A 23355-nucleotide genomic window follows, 5' to 3' on the forward strand; every position below is an offset into this window, starting at 1 on the left:
GGTGAGATAGCTGAGCTACACTGTGCAAATAATGAGGTAGAAGACACTTGCTTGTCACCACCTTTCCTTTGCTCATTAGTGGGGATTCAGCCAGTCTATGGAAGCCTGCAAGGACCAAAATGCCCAGTATGAGGCAGTCTGGTGAACAACTTAATTTTTGTAGATTATCGCTCTGTATTGTGGTGAAATCAATCAAATTCTTAAACAATCTCTTAAAACGTCAGTGGATTACAATAGAATCAATTCAAAAAGGAAACACCCAGAGACTATACCTCTTTAACTCTGGATCCAGCAGAATGACCCATGTCCCTGGACACTTCAGAGGACACACATTATCTGTCTTGCTACATTGATATCTATCCCCTTTTTAGTCTGCTGTTGGCGTCCAACCTCACAATTCCCCTCACGGTATTTAACTCTGCATCTTCAGCTCACAGCTTCTGCTGGGCAGAAACCCCCTTCCAGTAGTCCAAAATATCATGAAGGTCCTCGTCCTTGGCAAACTGCACCTTCTTACGCAGGGCATGGCCTGCTGCTATATAGGATGCTTCTTCTCGGGGGCTTTTCTTATAAGGCCGGAATCGCTCCCAGATCCGCAGTGTGCTCTCAGAAGAATACTCTGGACTGGAGGAGTAGCCAGAGTTGTAGTTGTGGTGACGAGAAGGTGAGAGCTGGGAGTAGGCGGCTGTGGCATCTCTCTTGTTGCGCCCCAGAGGCTTGAGGAATGAGGCCTTTTGGGCTGGTGAGGGTGAGTCGTTACCACCCTCGTAGTAGAGTGCAGGAAAGGAGTGGCGATGCTCAGAGCTGTGGAAGTCCGGCTGAACCTCCAAGTGGTGTTGCTGCTGCTGCTGCTGCTGTCCAGGGCCAACCATGCCACCTCCACCTCCTCCTCCATTATTACACCGCATCCCACCTCCATTTATGCTAACCCCACCACCATTTATGTTTCCCATTCCATTTCCATTGCAGCCACCTACTCCACTACTTCCTCCACTTCCACCACAGCCGACAGGGCTGCCTTTTTCTGTTGGGTACTTGGGAGGATCACTGCGCTGCTCAGGGACATCCACACTGAACAACCTGGTGCTCTTTACAGATCCCCCAGCATTGGCACCACAACGGCTCTTCACAGCAGTGTCAGCGCTCAACTGCCTCTGAAGGGGCCGTACTGCATTGGCTGGGGGTGGGTCACGGTAAGGAGGAGAGAGGAACCCCCCACCACTGATACCCGGCCGCTCAGACAGGGGCATGACCAGGGGCACCGGGGCCATAGAGGGTGGATGAGGCTGCTGATGTAACTGAGGATGAGGCTGAGGATGTGGCTGAGGATGCGATTGGGGTTGAGGCTGAGGGTGAGACTTAGGATGCACCTTTGGAGAGGAGGCCATGATCTGATCTCCAGGGTGGCCTGGAGAGAGGGGCAGGAGGTTGCGGGGAAGGGACGTGATGCAGGCTGGAGGCTGGGAGGAGGACACAGAGTTGGCATTGTCAGCCGTGGTCACAACATTAGCAGAGGCATCCAGCTTTAGGGCATCAATGCAGTTGTTGATGATCTGGTTCACCTTGTCCACCTCCTTGGCTATGGTGGAGATCTCTGATGCTGAGCCACGGCCATCATCATCCGAATCCTCCCCAGCCTCGGTCCCATTTTCAGCCCCACCTCGCATATCCACAACTACTTCTCCTCCTACCCCTGATCCCCCAACTGCTACCCCTCCCTCCCTACCTTCCCCTACCAATCCTGCAGTCCTCACATCCATGTAGTTGCTTTTGCCGCCCATTGCCTCAGAGAAGGCAGAGGCCATTTTTTCCACCTGTGGCAAGGTGGAGAGGCGGGAAGAACTGGTGTTGGCTGAGCTGTGGAGCATGCCTGTACTAGAGGAGGCAGATGGGGGCAGTTTGCCTGCTGCTCCTGCATGGTGGTGCTGGTGGTGGGCCTGCTCCTGGAGACGCTGCATGGCTCCTGGGTCATTTGCCACTGCCGCAGCTGCCTCTGGGCCATACCTGAAGGATAAAAGATTCGACAAACAAACAAACAAACATATGTAACATTTATTATCATTTTTTTATTATTATCTGATGACAAGTAGTTTCATTATCTGATCTAGTCATAACATCCTGCATAGTATCCTAAAACTGCAAAAAGCATAATTGCTAAATTGAGTTTAAACTACAAACTTTACATTATATTTTAAGTTAATTTAACAATTCAATTTGCCTCTCAGTGATTGACATAATCCTTAATTTAATTGAAGCTCAAATATATTGTGAAAAATAGCATGGCCTATAGCTTCTCGTACCTCATCTCCAAAATAGTTTTCTTCACACTTATAGCTTTCTCCTTCTCTTCCGCGATGCGTCGTCGTCTGAGACAGTAATAGACAATTCCAAGCACAATGACCATACCAAACAGACATCCTAGGATGGTCATGATGTAGTGGGTAGTTGTAGACGGATTGGCTCGGGTGTTCTCTGTTCCAATAGCTCTTGTAGTAAAGGACAGACAAGTGTGGTTGTAGCGCTGAGATTTGCTTACAGAAGCCACACAGAAGGTGAAGTTGGTGTGTGGTTTCAGCTTATCCAAATTGATTATTTCCTTCTTGTTCTTAAGGGGCATGATATCTGCAACAAAAGTGTAGTTGTACTGGGAGAGGATGTACATCTTACTGTATGGTCGTGGGATCTGCACCATTAGAGAAGCTGTGTAGAGAGAGACTGTTTGAAGCGTCATAGAAATCTGATGGCTATAGGTAGGATCAGTGGTGGACGATACGGGTGGCTGGTGGTACAGACCTTGGTCTGAGGTCTCTAAACCTGTCCCTGAACCATCTGCATCTGGTCCTGTGTAGGACATCCCTGTAACTATCACGCCATCCTGACACCCGGATGAAAGTATTGCACGGGCATTTCTTCCATGTCCAGGCACCGGACTCAGGAGAGGGTAACCAGTCAGTTCACGAGGGGTTTCGCACTGGAGGCGGTCATAGGTGTGGGTGACGTTGTTAAATGCCTCCAGCCAGGTGAGAAAGCTATACAGCTCACAGCCACAGTGGAATGGGTTTCCTGCTAGTTCACACACTAACAGTCTGTTGAGGACAGTGAAGGTAGATGGGTCAACACGGGCCAACTTGTTGGAGGATAAGTCCAGGCTGCTCAGGCTGGGGCACTCCCAGAAGGTATTGGTGGCGATGATCTCGATGAGGTTGTGTTGCAGGAAGAGGCACTGCATTCGACCCAGACCTCTCAACATGCCCTCAGTCAGGTTGGTCAGCTTGTTGTAGCCCAACTGAAGAACCTGAGAAAGAAACAGAACGTAACCTTTTGAAATGTTTGAGATAAAATAACACAACAAAACTAATTGTTAATCATTTAGTGGATATTTTTAAGATATCCTCACAAACTGTGCCAGCTTGGAAAGTTTTCAACTATCATCAACAGGATATGAGAACTGACGTTTTTGGCTGGATGATTTTGGAAATAAGTCCAAACTCTTAATACAACAATACACAGAGTAAATTATTTGGGGAGTGCCCTTATCCAGATCAGATTACATTACTGTGACCAAAGTTATTCACAATGGTCTCCTAAATGGGATTCGCATTATGAAGCCAAAACAAATCATTTAAACTTTGTATGAATGTAGGATATTTACAGCAGCTTGTTACAAACAACCTGAAACAGCCAGATAACAATTAAGCCAACCAATGTGTAAATATGGTGACAGAGACAGATTATGAAGTGGTATGGACTCCTCTGATGTCTTAAGGACCTTTTGCTGAATCCCTTACCCTTTTTAGCTTTGTTCTTTAAACATATAATGAAATAAAAAAAAAATTAAATCAGACATGAACAACGAAATAAAAACAGAGTTATGTTACAAGGCTGCAAACCTGTAGGTTGGCCTGTCCAGCAAAGGCCCCATCCTCGATGTAGCTGATCTCGTTCTTGGTTAGATTGAGGTCAGTAAGGTTTGTGAAGCGGTACATGGAGGTGAAGAGCACAGCCTTAAGTTTGTTCTCATTCAGCCTCAGGTCATGGACCTACGAGAGACAAGAGTAAAGATGACTTTCAGGTGATGTGTTGCACCTTCTTGCAGTTATAGAAGAGGACCTAAAATCTTGCCCCTAGACCTATTAAACATTCAAACATACAAATATGCTGTCTAATGAGTGATTTCCCCACTGATACATCTGATGAAAAATTGTGTTTAGTTAATGAGAACCTGTTTGCAAGCAATGCAAGCACCCATCTAAAGATATGTAGCTGAAGTAAATGTTGATGATATGAATGTAGTCACATGTTAACATTACCTTTGGGTGCTGTCATAAATTATTTTCAAGATTTTGTGCTTTAATCATTAATGCAGCAAATTACAGATTGCACTACATGAAATTCTTGGCACTTATATTTAAAAATGTAGACAACAAGAAGCCACTACATAAATCATTGTCATGAGCACAACACATTAGCTGATTGGCAGAGGAGATTAAAGATGTGCAGAAGGTGGATCAAACATTTCTTTTACAGTTTCTTTTCGTATGATTATCTTACACTGACTTATTTGGAAGACCAATTGTGACCCTGATACTCTGTTCTTTGCTAAAAATGCTGCACTATATTATATATACAGTTGGCTGTGACAAGCAGTCATAGTTAGGCAGCCAAAGATTTGAAAAAAAACAAACAAAAAACTAAATAAATCCCAACCGTTGTTGGATTAATTGTCTTTTTACCCAACTAATTTAACAGAATTAGCAATGATTTATTAGCTTTAATACTATCATCACTGCCCACAACCACAGCCATAACAATTATACTGCTTTTGTCACCATTATTGGGCATGTGAATATAGCTTTGCAGCTACAATTTATTATGCATATGCAATTTTCTGTCTAAAACAACACAAGTGTTATTATATTACCATCATCGTCAATTATTACAACAACCAACAAATGATCATCACACAGTAAACAACATGCATGATAAAGAGTGAACAGAAGATTACATTGAGTTGCACCTTTCCAAAAGTAACCATCACAGTTAATAGCATGTGCTCTTAGACTGACACCTTCATAGATCAGAGTGCATGAAGGCATAAGGTTTAATAGAGGTGGCTGCGCTGATGTAAAAGGCCTATTGATAGATAGATTCATACTGACCGTGCTGTTGATGTGCTGGGGAATGGTCTCATATGGAGGCTGGTTCTGACTGCAGATAGCCAGCCAAACGTAGCCTTTATCCCCCTCTATCAGCCAACAGTCCCCTTTCACCGTGCCAGGCAGGTGTAGGAGCAACAATGCAGGGAACATGAGGGAGAGAAATAGGGTGGGAGACAAAGAGGAGAAACCGAGTCTGCTAGCCATGATTTGGATTAGGAGTGTTTGAGGTTGCCTCGGTAGAAAGGAGGAAAAGAAAAAAAGTTGAAGGGAGGAGCGCAGCGGAAGCAGTTTCAAATCAGGAAGGGCTGCAGGTCAGGGGTGAGGAGGCCAAATCTAATTTAGAGTAAAAAAAAGTGAACAGAAGGGCGTCTTCAAGGTGATTAGAGTTGAGCTTGCAGCATGGCACCAAGTCCTGTCCCCATTTTAGGTGTTCCACGTCAAAGGGTTTTGGAGACTGTCACCACAGCAGCTACTCATGGCCACTGACAACCGTACGTCTTGACAGGACAGATGAGTAAGTAATCTCTCCGAGAATGACAGAAGGCCTATATAGCACAGAGAGAAAGAGAGAAAGGGAGGGGGGGGGGAGGGGAATATTAACATTAATAGTGATAATGACAAAATGATTAAGAGTAGGCAGAAAATTGTAATACAGTTCACATATCCCCCAGATGATTTTGAAGTAATTGCGTTTAGGTCTCATTTCTAAAAGCACTGTGTTAAAAAAAAAAAAAAAAAAAAAAAAAAAGGTATATGAATCTAATACCCATGGTACCCAATCCCTTCAAGGTAATGCACCACAGTAATAAATCCATTAACTGGCATGATTATTTCATTGAGTCTTAATAAAGCCCAGAGAAATATATTTTGACTTTTCAAATGAAACTAGGCTTTTTATGCTCCGTAATTATTCATGTTCATGAAAATAACGGCCCCGGATGAGAATAAATTGCAGCTCTTCTGTTCAGACATTAGCATATGATGCACCAATAAAAATGGAAATGTTCAAGACTGTGAAAGCAATGCCACTTTCCTTTGTGTTGTTTGTCATTGTTTACAAGGTTTGCCAGTGTGCAGATGCAGCTCTATTATTTCAACTTTGTGGTACATAATGAAACAATAAAAATTTAATAGCTGCAGTTATAAAGGGGGGAGGAACAGGGAGATGGGCTAAGTGGAAAACAGAGGAGGGCTGTTGTAATTTGCATGTTTTAACAGGATACTAGCTGACATTTAGCTATTTACCTTTCTCGGGGGATTAACCGTGGATTAGGCACTAATCCAGCGTAAAATATTATGTATCTCATCACCACAGTTCCGACTCTTTTAATTTGTTTCCAAAGTTTTGATTCCCTCCCTGAGAAAAGTTATCTAGCCACAACATGAATGACAGGGAATAGATAGTGAGAACAACTGAGTAATCGACTCTTTTAAGTACTTTCTCTCCCTCTCTCTCTCTCTCTCTCTCTCTCTCTCTCTCTCTCTCTCTCTCTCTCTCTCTCTCTCTCTCTTCTTCTTGTACTTTTTAGGCAATGTCTCAACTAGATGATAGGAATAACTTGCTACAAGAAATGAAACAACGACATGGTACAACACAAGCTACTCAGGCGTAATGAAAGCCAATTTTGAATGTCTGTATGTTATACTAGCCCGTCCCTAATAGGCCGTCATCCTCCTCCTCTTTCCTTCTTGTCCTCGGTCCTGCCTTGCACCTCAGTTAGCCTCCCAGTCACTTCTCATTTCTGTCATGCCACACCCTGAGCAGCTCTCAGTCCTCTCTTCAAATTGTTCCATGATATTGATATCGACAATTCAATTCCTTTACCACAGACCATCAATTTGCCTTTGACCCAGCACCATTGACATCCTTACGTGTGTGAAATAAAACAACCGCCAAAAAAAGCATAGTGGAAAAACAGCTGGATCAACTGGAACAAATGCTCAAGTAACCCTTTGAGCACATGAATAATTACTTAAGTCATTCATTAACCATTGAAGTTGATTGATTCCACAGATTTATTTGCCTCTAAGTAGAGCACATATGTGAATGTGAGCGTTGGCTCATTGCACGTAATGATGAAAACAAGCAAGCAAAGTGAATTATTTATCAAACAGCAATTTGGCCATTGATCATAATGACACAGAAACGTCAATGTCCTTATTCTTTCATCCTGTTATAGTATTCCTTCTCTTTTCACTCTTTGAAGACAACTCCAAGTCTATAGTGTCATGATAATGTAGAGATACAATAGCTGATACTATTCTTGTTTCCATTAGAGGGAGTGTTAGAGGGAATGTACCAATATAGTTTTTGCCACACTTATGCAATTTGACAAGATTTTAGAGACCAAAAAACATATTTACAGCACATCTGATATGAAATGACTGCTAACTTGACATGGTATTTACTAGGGGTGGAGCCAAATCTGAACACAGTATTCAGAAAAGCATTAATAGTTAGTTTTTACAAATGTGTATTATGTACAAATATTTTGAACATTTTCTTTTTTAGGAAGAAAAAACAGCGAGCAGGTTGGGACTGGTAGCTTAGCGAGGTAACATCACAGTCAGTACAGTTGTCTGTGATCTTGGAAAATGAAGTTTGATATCCAGTGTGACAACGTTCCTCCACTACAATAGTTTATTGAAGAAAACATAGTACAACTCTTTATTAGCCTAAAATTAGAAGTTTAACCCTTACATACTTTTTGAGTTAAATTCGACCCATTTTGACATTTGAAATCCACATGAAAATACATTCTTTATGACTTTTCCTATAGTGGCCTACAATGACAAAAAAATGGAAATATTTTTAAAATTATTAACCTTTAATTTACTTCGAAAGACCTTTGAGGAGGAGTCCTCATTTACAATGGTGTCGAGAAACATTTACAGCAGCACAACAAAATGGAAAAACAATATCAGATAAAGAAAACAAAAGAAACACATAAAAAAAACATGTTGAGAAAACATAGAGGATATTAAAGGTTATCATGAAGCTTAATATTCAAATATTGTCACTTTGAATAAATTAACATAAATAATTATTTTCTAATTTTAGATAACATAAATTCAAAGTTCAAGGTAATTTATTTGTCATTGTTACTATAGCAACGAGACAGCACAGCATGGCATACTATACATAATATAGTGGGATTATGAATGTATTTTCACTATAATAGCTTCAAATGTAAAGAAAACCTAAATTTTTGGTTCAAAATTTGGTATAGGCATTAATTATAAAGGAAAACTTAAGATGGGTCAGAATATGAACAATATGTAAGGGTTAATAAAAACAAAAATAGGATTTTTACGCCGATTTCCACTTTTATTCAAATACAAATACACACAAGTCATTTTGCTGGTTCAGCAAATACAGGATTCTCTGCACGTATTTACTATGATCTACAAACATAAAAGACAAGTCAGTCAAGTCTCAGTTGAAAGCTAGTTGTTCACTGTCGACTCCAGTCACAACTGCTAGGATCAGCACAATATTTTTTATTTATAACACTGTAATGATCCGGACCACACTACTCCAGTCTATTTTATCATGTGGGTCTGTCTCCTGTCTCTCGCTCAATCTCTGCCTGAATCTCTATTTCTTTTTATCTGTCCGTCTACTCCTTTCTCCACTTTTCTGTGCCTCTCTTTACCCCTGCTTGCATTGTTTAATCCTGCTTATCTCTTGCTGCCTTTCATCTAGGAACACAAATGAATATGCTTCATCGCCAAAACACAACCTGACACCTTTTGTGTGCTATCACATCCCCTCCTCGCTGCTTTTATCACATTCTTGCCGTTGGTTTTATTTTGACAAGAAGCCAGAGGAAGAGACAGCCTTATTTCCCCCCCCTCCCTTTCTTCTCCAAACGAGGCTCTCTTTGTGTTTAATTATTGTCCCTGATAGCTAGGCTTTAATTAAAATTTTGCATCTGACAAACAACACTAATGATGTCAGGTCACAGAAGCGAATGGAAAGTTCCCAAAGTAAGACAGGGAATGGAGGAGGGCCTCTTGTTGCTTTCAAAGAGCTCTGGGAGATGTTGAAAGTAATAATCAATAACTTTTTAAGACTGTAACATCTCCCATGTTTTATAACAGTGAAATGATGATGTCATTCATTTGTAAAACTTACCATATTACAGAGAATAATACATGTTTGATTAGTGTTAGTAAGTCAGTCAGGGTAAAAACATTATGTCAGTTAAGTGTTAAAGTTTCTTCCTTCTTCAATAACAATAAAGTAGCTTAACCTTCGTGTCATCCTCTCGGGTCAATTTGACCCGGGAGGACTTCCTTCCATTCCTTCCTCCCTTCCTTCTGTCCTTCTTTCCTCCCTCCCTCCTTCCTTCCTACCTTCCTCCGTTCCTTCCCTCCCTCCCTCCCTCCCTCCCTCTTTCCTTCCTTCCTTCCCTCCCTCCTTCCTTCTTTCCTCCCTACCGTCCTCCCTCCTTTCCTTCCTTCCTTCCCTCATTCCTCCCTCCCTCCTTTCCTTCCTTCTTCCTCCCTTCCTCACTCCTTTCGTTCCTTCCTTCTTCCTCCCTTCCTTCCTTCCTTCCTTCCTTCCTCCCTCCTTTCCTTCCTTATTTCTCCCTTCCTTCCTCCTTTCCTTCCTTCTTTGTCCCTTTCTTCCTCCATTCCTTCCTTCTTCCTCCCTTCCTTCCTTGACTCGAGGACAACAGGAGGGTTAAAACATATAAAAGTGTGCAGTCTAAAGTTCCATGAATTCACCAAACTGATGATACAGTTTGCCACCCAACTTAATTGTACTGAAGTAGAAGTACAGTCGTTTAACCACCTTTAAAAAATATATTTGTAACACTTGATGAACACTCGAAGTTACCTGAAGGTCCACATACTTTAAAATGAGTAGCATTAAGATATCTATAGTTGAATGGCAACTGAGAAAACTCAATTTAATGTTGAGTACTGTGTGGTTGAAAGCTCCAGAAAAAAATCATGTGAAGTCTTTAAATAAAAGTGGGTTTAACTGCAATATTTTAATTTCTTTAAATAAAAAAAAATCCATGAATGGAGCAATGAGGTCACCTGCATTTAGTGATTTGTTTTAAGATTAAAGATTAACTTTCAGGGAAATTACCAGGACAGCAACGATTTACTAATTCATCGTAGAATGGGTCTCATTGTCTCCTATGTATTGTGTTTTTGCATTTCGTGTGATTCAAAGCAGCAATTTTCAAGACACAAGTCATATACTGTAGTTTATGAGCCACAATAACTGTCCAAATAAGTAAAGAATCGCACATCGATTGCGTTAAATATTTAAATGACTGGATTCTCCATTTTCATCCAAATAACTGTGAAGGAGATCAATCAGCTATTAGCAAAGCATTGATGAGTAAAATCCAGAATAACAAGACAGACTTTCACTATATGTATTCTATGATGTGCAAACCTTTGTGAGAGATATATAGTTTAACATGTTCACTTCCAGGACTAGTGTAGACCTGACTGACAGCACAGAAGAACAAAACAGAAATGACTTCATTAAGTTTCCTGAGGGAGTTTAGGATGAAGTGAAAGTTACAACAGTGATTAAATAGGCTAGTGTTAAAGTACTGCTGTAAGTGTGAGATAGACAGTAGCAGAGACAATGTGTCTACACCAGTATTGCTGCGACATAAACCTGTTAAAAACATCTGGGAAGAAAAATATGGTTCCTAAAAGTTTAAACTTATATTTTAGCCTTATCTTATATTTTTTAATTTTTAATACTTGGTTTTACATTTATGGTTAAGAGTTGGGCTTAGAATAAGAGGTGCAGGTATGGTTGATGTTAAGTTAAGCTTAAGGGGAAATAAGTCAGTGCAAGTATGTTGCCTGAAATTCATTCCTCAAAGTCTGAGCAGCAGACCTGAGGAGAAGAGAATAAAAAAGACATACAAGAGTAGCACAGCCACCCTGGAGATGAGGTCATGAACCTTTCCACTGAGTGAGAAAGACAAGAAGACAGACAGATGGACAGCAGGAAACAGAGACGGTACAGTCAGCGGGAAGTACAAAGGCACATGGCACCAAAACCTTTTTGTTTTTTTTTCCTCCACAGTTTGACAGTGAACCATTCAAGCGATCAGCCAGTGATTCAGAAATCCAACAGACCACTTCAGTCACGGAGTCAGTCATCCAGACAATGTGTCATCAAACAACCAGCCATCCAGTCAATCAGTCCATTCAGTCTGTCAGCTGGCAAGTCAGCAGGTCAAGCAGCCATCCAACCCGATAGCTAACCAATCAAATAACCACCAGCCGACTCACCCGGCCAGACAGCAGGTCAAACTGTGGACCGATCGACCGGTCAGTCATCCAAGCCAGGTAGCATTTTGGAGGTACCATGTGAACTGAGCAGAGAATTATGCCTATTAGCATTATCTGTGAGCCCCAGCCTGCCAACCAGCCAGCCTTCCTTCTTTACCTTCAAAAAGCTGTCGTACTGTTGCTTCAAATCCAATTTCTCGCTCCTTTCTCCTCTCCCTTTCTTCCCCCCCTCTTTCAGCCCTTCTTGAATCTGAACACGTATTCCCTCTCTTCACCATGTCTTGTTCACTTTTTTCTTAGGTTAATTTTATGTCATTTCCTTCTGTCAGTCTCCAGCTTGCATTTCTCTTCACTCTTCTCTTATTTTCTCATTAAAATTGTTTTTCTTACTTTACTTTCTTACTGTCCTGTTCTGGATTAAACACATTGGTTTGCAGAAACAACAATTATTCACCTCCATGGTAAGAGGTAATCATTATATAATTGTAGGTATTGTAGGTTATTCAGAAAACTCAAAACTTTGTCAGTGTTTGTTTATATCAATTCCATTTTTGCTGTAATTGGTATAAACAGAAGTAAACGGTGGCTGCATTGAAAAAAATAAATCTTCCAAATTCATTTTTGAAGACACACACGCTCTAACAATACAACTAAATAAAAATGATGTCATCTTTTTAACCAAGGTGTCTTTTTTTATAATTAAATCTAAGTGTTGTGAATAATTAACATCATTACATTGATGTTTACAAATGATACTTTACTTTTATTTCATTTTTGCTCTCCACAGCCCAATCTTTCCTCCCTTTCAGCTTATATTCTATACAACCAGTTCCCTCCACTTTTGTTTAGACAGTATAGAACATCTGTTGCCGTCTACCACACAAACTCCCACAGGGAAAGCAGACCAGATAGGGAAGTTTTCATCTGCTGAGGGGCTTTCAGACACGCTTGTTCTGTGAAAGCTGGGTGGATTTCGCCAACATAAACTGCTAGACAAGTGAAGCATCATGGGATGGCAAAGCAGGCTTTTAAGGTAGGAAGACAAGAACAAAATGCGACCCACACATTGTGATGTTTTAAATGTGTAGGAGTCTGTTTAACAAATGTTTTTTTTTCCCTTTAAAAAAAAAAAAATACTTTCTTCCCCACACACAGTCACATGAATCCACATATAGTTTTACAATCAGAACAGAGCTACAAATATTAAAGTGGTGAAGTCTTTTACAGTCAGTTTTATAGTCAAATCAGAAAAAACAAAAACATTTTCCTCACTAAATATCTTAAATCGCTGAGATTTAGAGATATCAGACTGAGATTCCTGCCACAAATCTCCACAAACTGTCCCCGTTACTCTGGATGATGTCATGCAAGCTGCAAAAAAAAAAAATAGTCCCACTTGACTGACCCTTTAAAGTCTTTTGGATGGACTATTAAACATCACCACGTCTGCAATGATGTCCAATTTATATAATTTACTTACCCACTCAAACTCAACCTGCCTCATTTACATCTACTCCACTGAGTGATTTTCTAAATGTACTAAACCAACTCACAGCCTCTAGAGACCAGGCATGAACATTGAGCACTGGGTTATAAACACATGAGCTGAGAGAGAGCAGGAGTTCAATTAATCTATCTTTACACAGTTCATTCAAGTAAAGAAATGTAAGATTTTAGCTGGGATCTGAACTCTTGAGGCCACGCCCAAACCAGAGCTACATGCTGCAGGTTCTCCAGCTGCTTCCTCACAGTGAATCAGAAACATGGATGTTGTTTTGGTCCCGGCTTGAATATATTCCTGTGTGATGCTCAGCTTGCATAAACCCAACCCACAGGCGCCCCCGAGGCCTTTTCTCCTCTATAACTTCTGTCTGATTATATGAGTGTGTGCTGATATTGCTGAGAGGGAATGCTTCACACATGCACAGTTTCATCCTGCTGTGATATATGTGTGTTTTCTCTTCTTTTAGTGCTATCTTTGTGAGGATTTCTGCCCATCTTCAAGCCCCCAACAACATCCATTCTTCAAAGCGCTGTTGAGATTTACAACTTTATTTAACCTTTGTGTCGTCCTCCCGGGTCAAATTGACCCCGTCTGTTTTGACTGTTCCTTCTTTCCTCCCTTCCTTCCTTCCTTCCTTCCGTCTGTCCTTCCTCCCTCCTTCTCTCTTTCTTTCCTTCCTCTGTCTTTCCCCCTTCCTTCTTTCCTTCTTCCATCCCCCTTTGTTCCTCCCCTTTGTCCTTCTTTCCTTCCCTCCTTCCTCTGCTTCCTCCCTACTTTCTCTCTACTTTTGTAACATTTGTTACTCTCTTTCTTTCCTCCCCCCTACCTTCCTCCCTTCCTTCTTTCCTCTGTCCTTTTTTTCCTTCTTTCCTCCCTTCCTCTTTTCCTTACTCCCTCCCTCCTTCCTTCCTTTTGTCCTTCCCTCTTCCCCTATTTTCCTTCCTTCTTCCTTCCTCCCTCCCTCCCTCCTATCCTTCCCTCCTTTCCTTCCTTCTTCCTCCCTTCCTTCCTTGACTCGAGGACAACAGGAGGGTTAATGTATGATTTAGGTTTTCTAGTTAAAGGGTGGATTCACCTACACCAATTAGCATCCAGCTAAGTATAGTTTTTTAGTTTTAACTATTTTAACCAGACTCAGACTACACATTATATTTATGATATTGCGTAAACACAAACACAGGGCATAAAGAAAAGAAACAAGCAATTGGGGTGATGGTTAATTTCATCCTGTCTCATAGAGGGAGGCAACCAATAAACCATTTGAGATGCCTCACAACTCCCTGACAAAGAATAAAACCATGTTTATTTCCTTCTTTTGCCAATTTTGGGCAACCTCTACAAGACATTATGTGATGCTCTTATGCAATGTAGAGGAATGATTTGATTTGGTGGTGTCCATGGGAACTGCGAAATCAAGCGTTGCCACCACCTTTGTGATCACTGATCATAGCAGATTGTAATAAATAATGTCAGGAATTTGGTGTGTGTGCCTTAACTTCTGTGAACGTCTATGCTATCAGGAGTTTTTTTAAACGCACCTGGTAGTAGAATTGATTGTGTCTAATTTGTGAGGAGATCAGCATTGGTTTAGCAGTGTTTGTTGGTTGGTTTATGTACTTTATTACTTCATTAATATAACCTCTCTTCTTCAAATTTCTACAAGGAGTTACAGTATAAATATTGGGCCTGTCCCTTAGAGCGTCAGAACGACTGTGTGTCCTTCTCGGTGCAGGCATGATTAAAGATAAAGATTCAATACACCTTTGTCAGTGATTCTTCAGAAAACATCTAATTAAAAAATTACACTACAACAGTAAACTAGTTGTACCAAATCATAGCAAGACTTCATTAATCTATTTTAGATTCTGTCCACAGGTAGAAGGCTTCTTTAGCAAGATACTGTACCCTAATTGCCCAATTACGCTAATAATTAAGACCAGTGCTTTCCATGGTAGCTTACTATCACTGGTGTGTGTGTGTATGAAAGAGAAGCAAATTACACAACAGCCTGTGTTATAGCGAGCTTCTGTGCTTTTGTGTGTGTGTGTGTGTGTGTGTGTGTGTGTGTGTGTGTGTGTGTGTGTGTGTGTGTATGTGCGTATGTGTGCTATACCTCTGTGTCTTAATTACTTTTACAACCCATGCAGAAGCTCCCCCCCTCCAGTTCTACTCAGCAGGTATGTTGAGGTAACAGCCCTCTATGGGAGCAGTGCTTCCTTTTGCCCGAAATGAAGGCAGAGAGAAGAAAGAATAGAGAAGAATACAGAAAGAGAAAGTGAGTTAGATTGAGAATAAGGAAGGATGGAAGAGGGATTGTAGCTTGAATTAATTATTCTATTTAATTCTTCCTTTCAGTGATACTAACAGGTGAATATCTTTTTCAAGGTTGGCCTTCACATTGAAATGAGAGAAAGGTTCTGTTTTTTTAATTTGATGTATTTTTATTCAACCAGAAAAGTTAAAATAAAAACACATTTTCCTAGGAAGTGTCACTGTTAACCCATACATACTGTTTGATTAATCGTATCGTATATAATGTAAAAATACATTCACATTCACTATTTTATGGCCCAGGAGAATATTTTATAGGATATGATGAATACAACAATGTGTCTGAATGGTGATTTTTGGTTCAGCGCCACAAAAAAATAAATAAAACAATTGCGATATTTGTATAATCTGGGTCACATTAGCGAAAGTCCAGCGAAAATAAATGTGTATAGGGTGTTTTTAAACTCTCAAATGTAAAAAAAAAAAATGGGTAAAATTTGACCAGGAACAATATGTAAGGGTTAATAACTAATCCATTGTGAATTGGGATTCTATGTTTTTACAGTGTTAGCAGAAGGAAGGAATGGTAGCACATATGCACAATTTCACACATGAAATCTGTCCAGAGGAAGTGTTGTCCACTCCTGTTTTGGCAAATGGGGTGGCTGAGGGCTCAGTGCCTGACTAAAGAGTAACTTAACCAAAGAGACTTTATTGAAATATTGTCTGGTGTTGACTTCCTGTTGAATTTCCTCGGTGGCTGCCAATTATACGGCCCATTTCACTTGAAAACACAAAATACCATGTGCCACATTCTTGTCCTCACCACAAAAACAAATACAAGGATAACTGATATTTACATGTTCCTCATCAAGGAACCTGGAAGTAGTTTGATGCTGTTATATCACTGCAACAAATTGGGGTTTAGGTTGGATAATTGGGTATATAAGGTTCTTGAATTTAGCACTGAAAGCAATGATTCATGTTCAAGATTGTCCTCTCAAGAAAAAACGACAGCATAAGTCATTTTGGCAAATGCCCCAAATGACATATGTTTATGTGCAAGTGAGAAAGCCCTCTAGTAGGCGGTAGGAATTATGACTCGTCTCTCGGGGGGGATGTTATGGTGCCACAAAGTCCACAGCAAGCGAGAGGAGGTCAAGGGAGATCGGATGGGTGAATATAGAATACCGCTGAATAAGAGACCGCTGTTGGCTTCCTGTTTCCTATACCAATAGTCAATTGGTCAAGTTTCTTTCTCTACCTAACCCCTATATTCATGCCTTGAACTTAACTATCATGGTGTCACAGTAGTGGATGGTGGTGTAAAACCATGCTGTCATTTAGTTAGGACACTATTTGTCATCATTGGTGTCTTATTACCTTGAAGGCAACCTTAACATTAACCACATGCCTTGAGCAATCTAAACTTAACCAGACTCCTAATACAGAGTCGGCATATCAGAAGAAGTTCATATGACTTGATCATTTAAAAAAGGTACTAACAAACTATTTCGTCATCTAGGAGTTAAGTCTATTTGTTGTCCAGCCATGCATTGCTTTCCTATAAAATATCTGTAACAAACTATATTTTGAAGCATCATAGATGGGAAAGGGGAAAGACAAGATAAACTAGTCAAGGTTTGCTCCATTGTCAGCTGACTTCCTTCTATGTAAATACAGTATTCTGCCAGTTGTACACAATCACCTATCAGAAAAAAACATGACCTTTTAGAGAACACTCATAGACAGTCATACAATGCAAGCCTCTCGTTTGCTGTCAAACTGTCACAAATCAAGTCGTCAAGGGATAGAAGAAGTGAAGTCATAGCTTTGATCTGTTGCACCGTCACAGATAATACTTAAAAAACATCAAGAAGTCGAAACACACAATCAAATCAGCAGGTACATATACAGAGATGCGATTCCACTCCTTCAGACGCACAAGCGCAGTGCACAAAAAGAAGACGTGCAGGCACATGTAGATATATTGGGACACACTGATACACACAGAGACACGATGGGGTCCAAGTTGAGAGTCATCAGTCACTGTAATTGCATTTAAACAGACTGAGGTGTTTCGTCTTGTCCTGCTAAACGTGTGGCAGGGACGAACGCAAACACATCATTCTTCACAAGACCGCGTCCGTCTGAGATGGATTAGAGAGCGCGCGAGGGAGAGGTTTTACAAAGACGGAGTGGGGGTTAAGGTGTGTTTAGGCTTTATTTGATCCTCTCTCTATATAAGCTCCTGTTGTTCTATTTATAGAAAACCTTGAGATGTGGTGATGCCTTGTCCTTTTAGATCTCATGTCTATGCCCTATATCTATCTATAGGATTTTACATATTGGATGTGTTGGAAGTCTTTCAGCTAAAGGAAAGATATAATTCCTTCATCTGTTGTCTAAGGCTGCGTTCAGACTGCAGGCAAATCTGATTCCTTCTCAAATCCGATTTTTAGGCCTGACTGTCCACACTGTTTTTAGCAAGTGTCCAAATCGGATTTGGCTCTGTTCACACTGGGCCACATTAATGACCAATTTGACAGGTTGCTGTGGCAACGTTGTCTGAGCAGAGGCGTCATCTAGCATGTATTGTGTGATGTCATATAATTGCGACAGCAACAACAACCCCTCGAGCTTCGCTTGAATGGAGCCATCTCCCCAAAGATTAAGAATTTGGTTTCGTCCTCTGTCCAAGGACTGATGTTTTCTACGTCCTCCATTGGCTCCATTGATATCAATAGCAACAACAACTCGAATAAGCGCGTGTCTGGTGGCGCATACAGTGACATAGAGTAGCGTAGAGACGTAGAGAGACGCCACGGACAGTCAAATCCGATTTGAGTGTTTGGAGCTGTTCAGACTCAGACACATCTGTCCAAATGCGATTTGAAACTACCTCCCAAAGGTGGTTTCGATCTGGTTTGCAAAAATCTGATTTCTTGTGATTTATTACTGTTCAGACTTCATAAGAGCCATCTGGTTCCAATCTAGATTGGCTAAAAATCGGATTTTGGCTTGCAGTGTGAACGCAGCCTTAATGTACATACTCAAATATCTAGATATCATCGCCAATATAGCCCTAATTCTAGACCAAAAAAAACAAACAAACAAAGAGAAACAATTACTAGGTTTTCCTATCTTGACACTATTGCAAAATTAAAATCTTCTCTCATTTAGATATATGCTTTTATCTCTTCCCATCTAACATTTTGTTAACATTTTATTAGATGGGACATACTCCTTTATGAACTCCTTCCTTCTTAAAGATGGAGTAAATCACTTACTCCGTCTTTATCTTCCATGTACTGAAATCTCTGACCTATTAAAGCAGTACAGGAGCCCAGACAACCTTCACTAAAGTACGACTAGGCTGTGAAAATACTGCAAAATTCTTATTAACATGTGATGAGGTGAAATGGTCTTTCGGTATGATATAAAGACCCATCTTTTTCTTAAAAAAAATATCAAGGACAAACTTGCCAAGAGGGAAGTGAGCACTGAAGAAAAAGAAAATTGTTTTGATGGTATTTTCAAAAGCTCAAATTGTTGTAGGATGTTCCTGTACCTTCCCATGACCTTTATCACTCCTATGTGCTGATGTCATAAGATGCAGTTCGAGGATGTTGTAGCACTTGGAAGCTTATGAATGCTTTGTCAGTGCTTGGTTGAATTTCCTTTGATTAGTAGAAGTACTACATTTAAGAGGAATAATAAAGAGTGAACAAGAGAGAGCTTAGAACTGTGTAAACATGGAAATACCAATAACTCATGCTTTGATTCCATGTTATTGCACAGCTTTAGTGCGAGGGATAAGAGTATGTGTGCATGTGTGAACAACACATGCAAAAGATGAAGAGAGGCAGATAGAGGAACCGAGACAAATCAGCAGAGGACTGTGGAAGCCAACAGGACCTGCACATTCTCTGTTGTCTTTTACTTCACTGCTGGTCTTTTTATGTCAGTCAGAAGCTGTGCTGTGAGCTCTGGTGTTACTAGAAATGTCTTTGAGGACACTGGCAGCTTCTATTTAGATGCATTTTTCCCATCAGATTCCCTTCTACAACAGCACAAAAAGGAATTACGGATGCTGGACTGTCTCTTTCACAGTTAGAGAAATGACTCCGACTGAAGCAATCCAACAGCATGTGTGTTCAAATGCTTGCTCGTGGGGTACATCTCCACTGTCAGGTGTTTCAAAGTGATTGTCAACCAGCATGGAAATACTTTGGCAGATTTTTTTTTCCTGAAATGAGCCTTTTAGTTTCCTATTCACAGTTGGAGCAATTTCAGGTGCACAGCGATGGTTTATGGCACGCTTCCTTCTTCACAAAAACAATTTCAACACACTTTTTTTTTTCTGTGGCCTTCACTAAATCAGGCCATGGTCTTAGCTGTATTTAATGTCTTCTTACTGACTCACTGCTTTTAAATGCTAGCTTTTATTTCGCTTTATTTAGAACATGAATGGGGAAAATACCTTTGGCACTTCCAAAGAATACAAGATCTGAAAATGGCTAGACTATTTCTCTTTTTGCCAGTGAGTAGTCAATGAAAATGTTTGTATCAGAAACGGCTTTGAGTAAAGCTTTCTACTCACTGATGAAGGACATCCATGACTGTGTTTCTCATTTTATTGAAAGTTTCTGTTAACATCTGAATCATGAAGATTTGTTTGAATAAGATATTGTGTACTCAACTCCCAGATGGTCACATCCACACACACAGCAACATCATGGAGTCTCTGTGCATGTTGTAAGTGATGTTGTGTTGATATGCTGTATTTCTTGGTTTGTTTTTTTCATTGCATATAATAACTACACCATCAGTGTCCTACTGGCATTCTGGCATTTATGGTGATGCATGCTCCACTGCGTCATCCTTCTACACACGAGGGATGATGGAAGCACTTGATGTCTAAACTTAGCGCATTCAAATGATTTCTTATTGCTCTTTGCCAAGCCCTGGCTGTGCCATCTGCTTTGATGATCCCTCCACACCATGTCAGCAGGAATCCTTTATTATTTTGTTGTGAACTTCTCTCGGTTGCAGCACCAATCTTCAGGGTGTAATCAAAAATCAGTCCATGACGTCTTCTTTAAATTCTTCTAAATCAGCACTTCATTTTCAGTACAACGCTTTTAGCATGCTACAAAAAAAGAATTGCATTTGTTTCATATCAGTGAAACATAAGCACATAGCAGTATATGTTGCAGGGCTTTAGGTGCATGACTATAAAAGGATAGCAATGTCCCAGAGGCAGTTCAGTATGTAATGGGAAAATGGACAAGCTCTGATTTACAGATTCATAACCTGAAGGTTGCAGGAGATTGTATATCCATGTGTGAAGTGCGTAGAAAAGCACAAGTCAAGGCCTCAATGTGGTGACATAGGTCACATTTGACTAGAGGCTATGCATATTGACAGCTGGAAAGAAAAAGAAATCTTCATGCTCTGATGTTTTAGTGATTGCAAAACCTATTTCAGCATTGCGTAGTCAATGTAGCAGCTTTGAACTGAAGTGTATTTAAATGAGAGAGGGAAAAAAAGAAAGCAAATTTAAACTTATGAAAGCTTACAGAAACTGACTTGAAGACAAGTTTGGCAAACTAAAATAATCAAAGCAGCTGAAAAAATCTGACTATTTTTGTTTGAACATTACTAATGAAAGTGATGAAAAAACGAAAAAAAGATGGCAGCAGATGATAAAGTTGAACTTTTAATGATCCATATCTGATCCACGTTATACTACTAATCCTCTCCGATTCTGTCTATGATATGAAATGCACAGAAATCTGTCTGAATGGTGAAACTTGAGACACTTACAAGAATATAATGATTCTTTAATCATTACAATTCAAAATGAAAACTTACAAGTAGTAATAAGAAACTACTATTAAGTCTTTAAACAAAGAACCCAAAGACCTTTAAAAAAGAAGAACATTGTCGTGTAGGGAGTTGAAACTAATTGAAACTGAAATTGTGATGGAACAGGAGAACAGTTTTTTTAATTTAGTTTTTTAGTTGCCATTACGCTCTTGTCACATAGGAATAGAGACACAGAACATAGGAATGATTACAGCAAGAACACCTCAATGTTCATAAGGCACAACCCTTGAAAAATTGTGAACCTGTCCTTCTTAAGCTGTCAGTTAAAGAAGTCAAAGTAGATATTGAATAGAGCAGCACGGTGCACAGTGGTCCCAAGTGAGTCTGGCACTAGAGGACCTTAGTATAATTCTACCGGGATGCCGTGTCACATTGCTGAACAGTGACAGATGGTTAAATAAGGACTGAAAAACCTTCCACCTGTCACCAACTTTCAGAAAATCTCACAAAAATGCCCCAAACATAGTCACAAAGTTCTCTTTTCTTCATCCTTTACACAACTCCTGTCCCTGCTGGAATGTAAAGAACAAGTTTGACACTTTGAACGCCTTCAGCGAGAGATATTTTCAAAGTGAGTGGCATAATTCCCAAACATATTGTGTCAATGCTCTTCTCTATGATGTCAGGCTTTTCAACTCATATATATACACTTTTGCCTCCTGACATGGTTGGACGATATGCTGTAAGAACTTATTCTTCTCAAATATACCCTTGCCTTTAGAAAAGTAAGTTTCTAGTGTTGTTAGTTCATTTTAGTCCTCAGTTTTTCTCTACTCTTTATTCCTCTGTATTCTTCCATAAACACCCTACTCTTCATCTTGGCCTAAAAAATGATTGTTCTTATTTTTTTATATGTATATATTTAGTTCTCTGCAGCATCCTTCATCCTGGCCTGAAGACTTTTTTCGCTTCTCCTCCTTATTACTTTTTTCTCAACCCTCTACAGCGTCCATAATTACCACCCTGTCTGCATCTCAACCTCACAATTCATGACTCTCTTTTCTCCTCCTCTCTTCTCTTTCTTTGGTGTTTTGGACACTTTGGAGGAAATCACCCCTCAATTTTAGGTGACTCTATCTCTCCTTCACTTTCCTTTTTTTGCACTAATCTAGCACCTCCGTCTCTCCTCACATCCTGACCCTGTGATTCATGACGCCTTCTCTTTTCCTCTTCTTTCTTTCATCCCTCTACAGCTTCCATGAAAGCCTCTTCCCTCACTTTTTCAGCCTGCAATTCATGACACCTCCTCTGCTCTGCTGTTCCTCCTCATCTTTCTGATTATAATTATTTTTCACCATAGCTACACATTAAAAAAAAATATTTTCTTTGCCTTGGCATTAAAATGTATCCTTCTCTATTCTCCCTTCACTTTCTCTCTCATTTGACCATCAGTAGCTGAGCTGCTATGCTGTCCAACAACAACTACTCTTGTGTCTGAAGTTTTTTGCATTCTTGTCCCTTTCCTCTTGTACACACCTCATGTTAAATTCATCTCCAAAAACCCATATCCACCCTTTCTGCACGGCTGCCCATACATATCATACACTTAGCTCTCTCAGTTTGTCTGTTACACATAGTCACGCTGAAGAGCATTCCTCTTGCTTTCCCTTTTCTCTTTCACACACAGGCTTTAGCACACAGGTACAATTTGCTAAGGTTCTTTTCTTGGCTCCTCTCTCCCTTTCCTTTTCACACACCCCAGGGTTTGATTGATAGTCTAGGCATGCATAAAAAAAGCTTGATCCGCCAAAGTGTACCTGGAGAAAGACTGAGAGCTTGTTACTGCAGCAGCAGTTGTAGGAACAGTTCCCACTCTGCTGAGCAGTCTCAGATGGGGCAAGAGATGTATGAAAGTTCTGGGAATTCACGTGGGTAGTGAGTACAAAGGATTTTTAGAAAAATAAAAACCGATGAAACCTACGAAATGTCTGGAGTCTCACGACATGAATACACATCTCAAATCTGCAACCAAAGACAGATGGAGTAGTTTTTTTAGTTTGTTTTTTTATATCAGTTATTCACTATAATAACAATAAAAATATCAATAAAAATGTAAGAAATTGATTTGGTAAGGCTGTTTACATGATTATATCCAGCTGACACTATTTCAGCAATAATACTAATGGATCTCACTTCGTACACGGTCACGTAGTTTAGTAATTAACGTTACACAACAGCGTTTGCACTGTAATGTGTCCCAAGGACAAAACACAAGACGTTGTTTTTTGCTCAATAGAAATTAGTAAAGGA

At 40.2% G+C, this 23355-nt stretch overlaps 1 protein-coding gene across 1 annotated transcript; it reads right to left on the minus strand.

Moving 5' to 3' along the window:
• Positions 1-431: 431 nt before the first annotated feature.
• Positions 432-5363, minus strand: LOC133997535 (protein phosphatase 1 regulatory subunit 29-like). Its single transcript, XM_062437159.1, has 4 exons — positions 5160-5363; positions 3891-4040; positions 2301-3295; positions 432-2004 (listed from the first exon to the last, which is right to left on the minus strand). The coding sequence occupies exons 1-4, from the start codon at positions 5361-5363 to the stop codon at positions 432-434; spliced, it is 2922 nt and encodes a 973-aa protein (XP_062293143.1).
• Between the last annotated feature and the right edge of the window lie 17992 nt (positions 5364-23355).

The sequence above is a fragment of the Scomber scombrus genome, chromosome 2, assembly GCF_963691925.1.
Source record: "Scomber scombrus chromosome 2, fScoSco1.1, whole genome shotgun sequence".
Lineage (NCBI taxonomy): Eukaryota > Metazoa > Chordata > Actinopteri > Scombriformes > Scombridae > Scomber > Scomber scombrus.

Bases quoted from the DNA above. Each gene is read 5' to 3' on its own strand.
- LOC133997535 (XM_062437159.1), bottom strand. From the start codon at position 5,363: ATGGCTAGCAGACTCGGTTTCTCCTCTTTGTCTCCCACCCTATTTCTC. The intron at 4,041-5,159 runs GTCAGTATGAAT...TGTCTCTCGTAG, and splicing joins CCCAGCACATCAACAGCACG to GTCCATGACCTGAGGCTGAA. The intron at 2,005-2,300 runs GTACGAGAAGCT...TTTATCCTTCAG, and splicing joins AAAACTATTTTGGAGATGAG to GTATGGCCCAGAGGCAGCTG.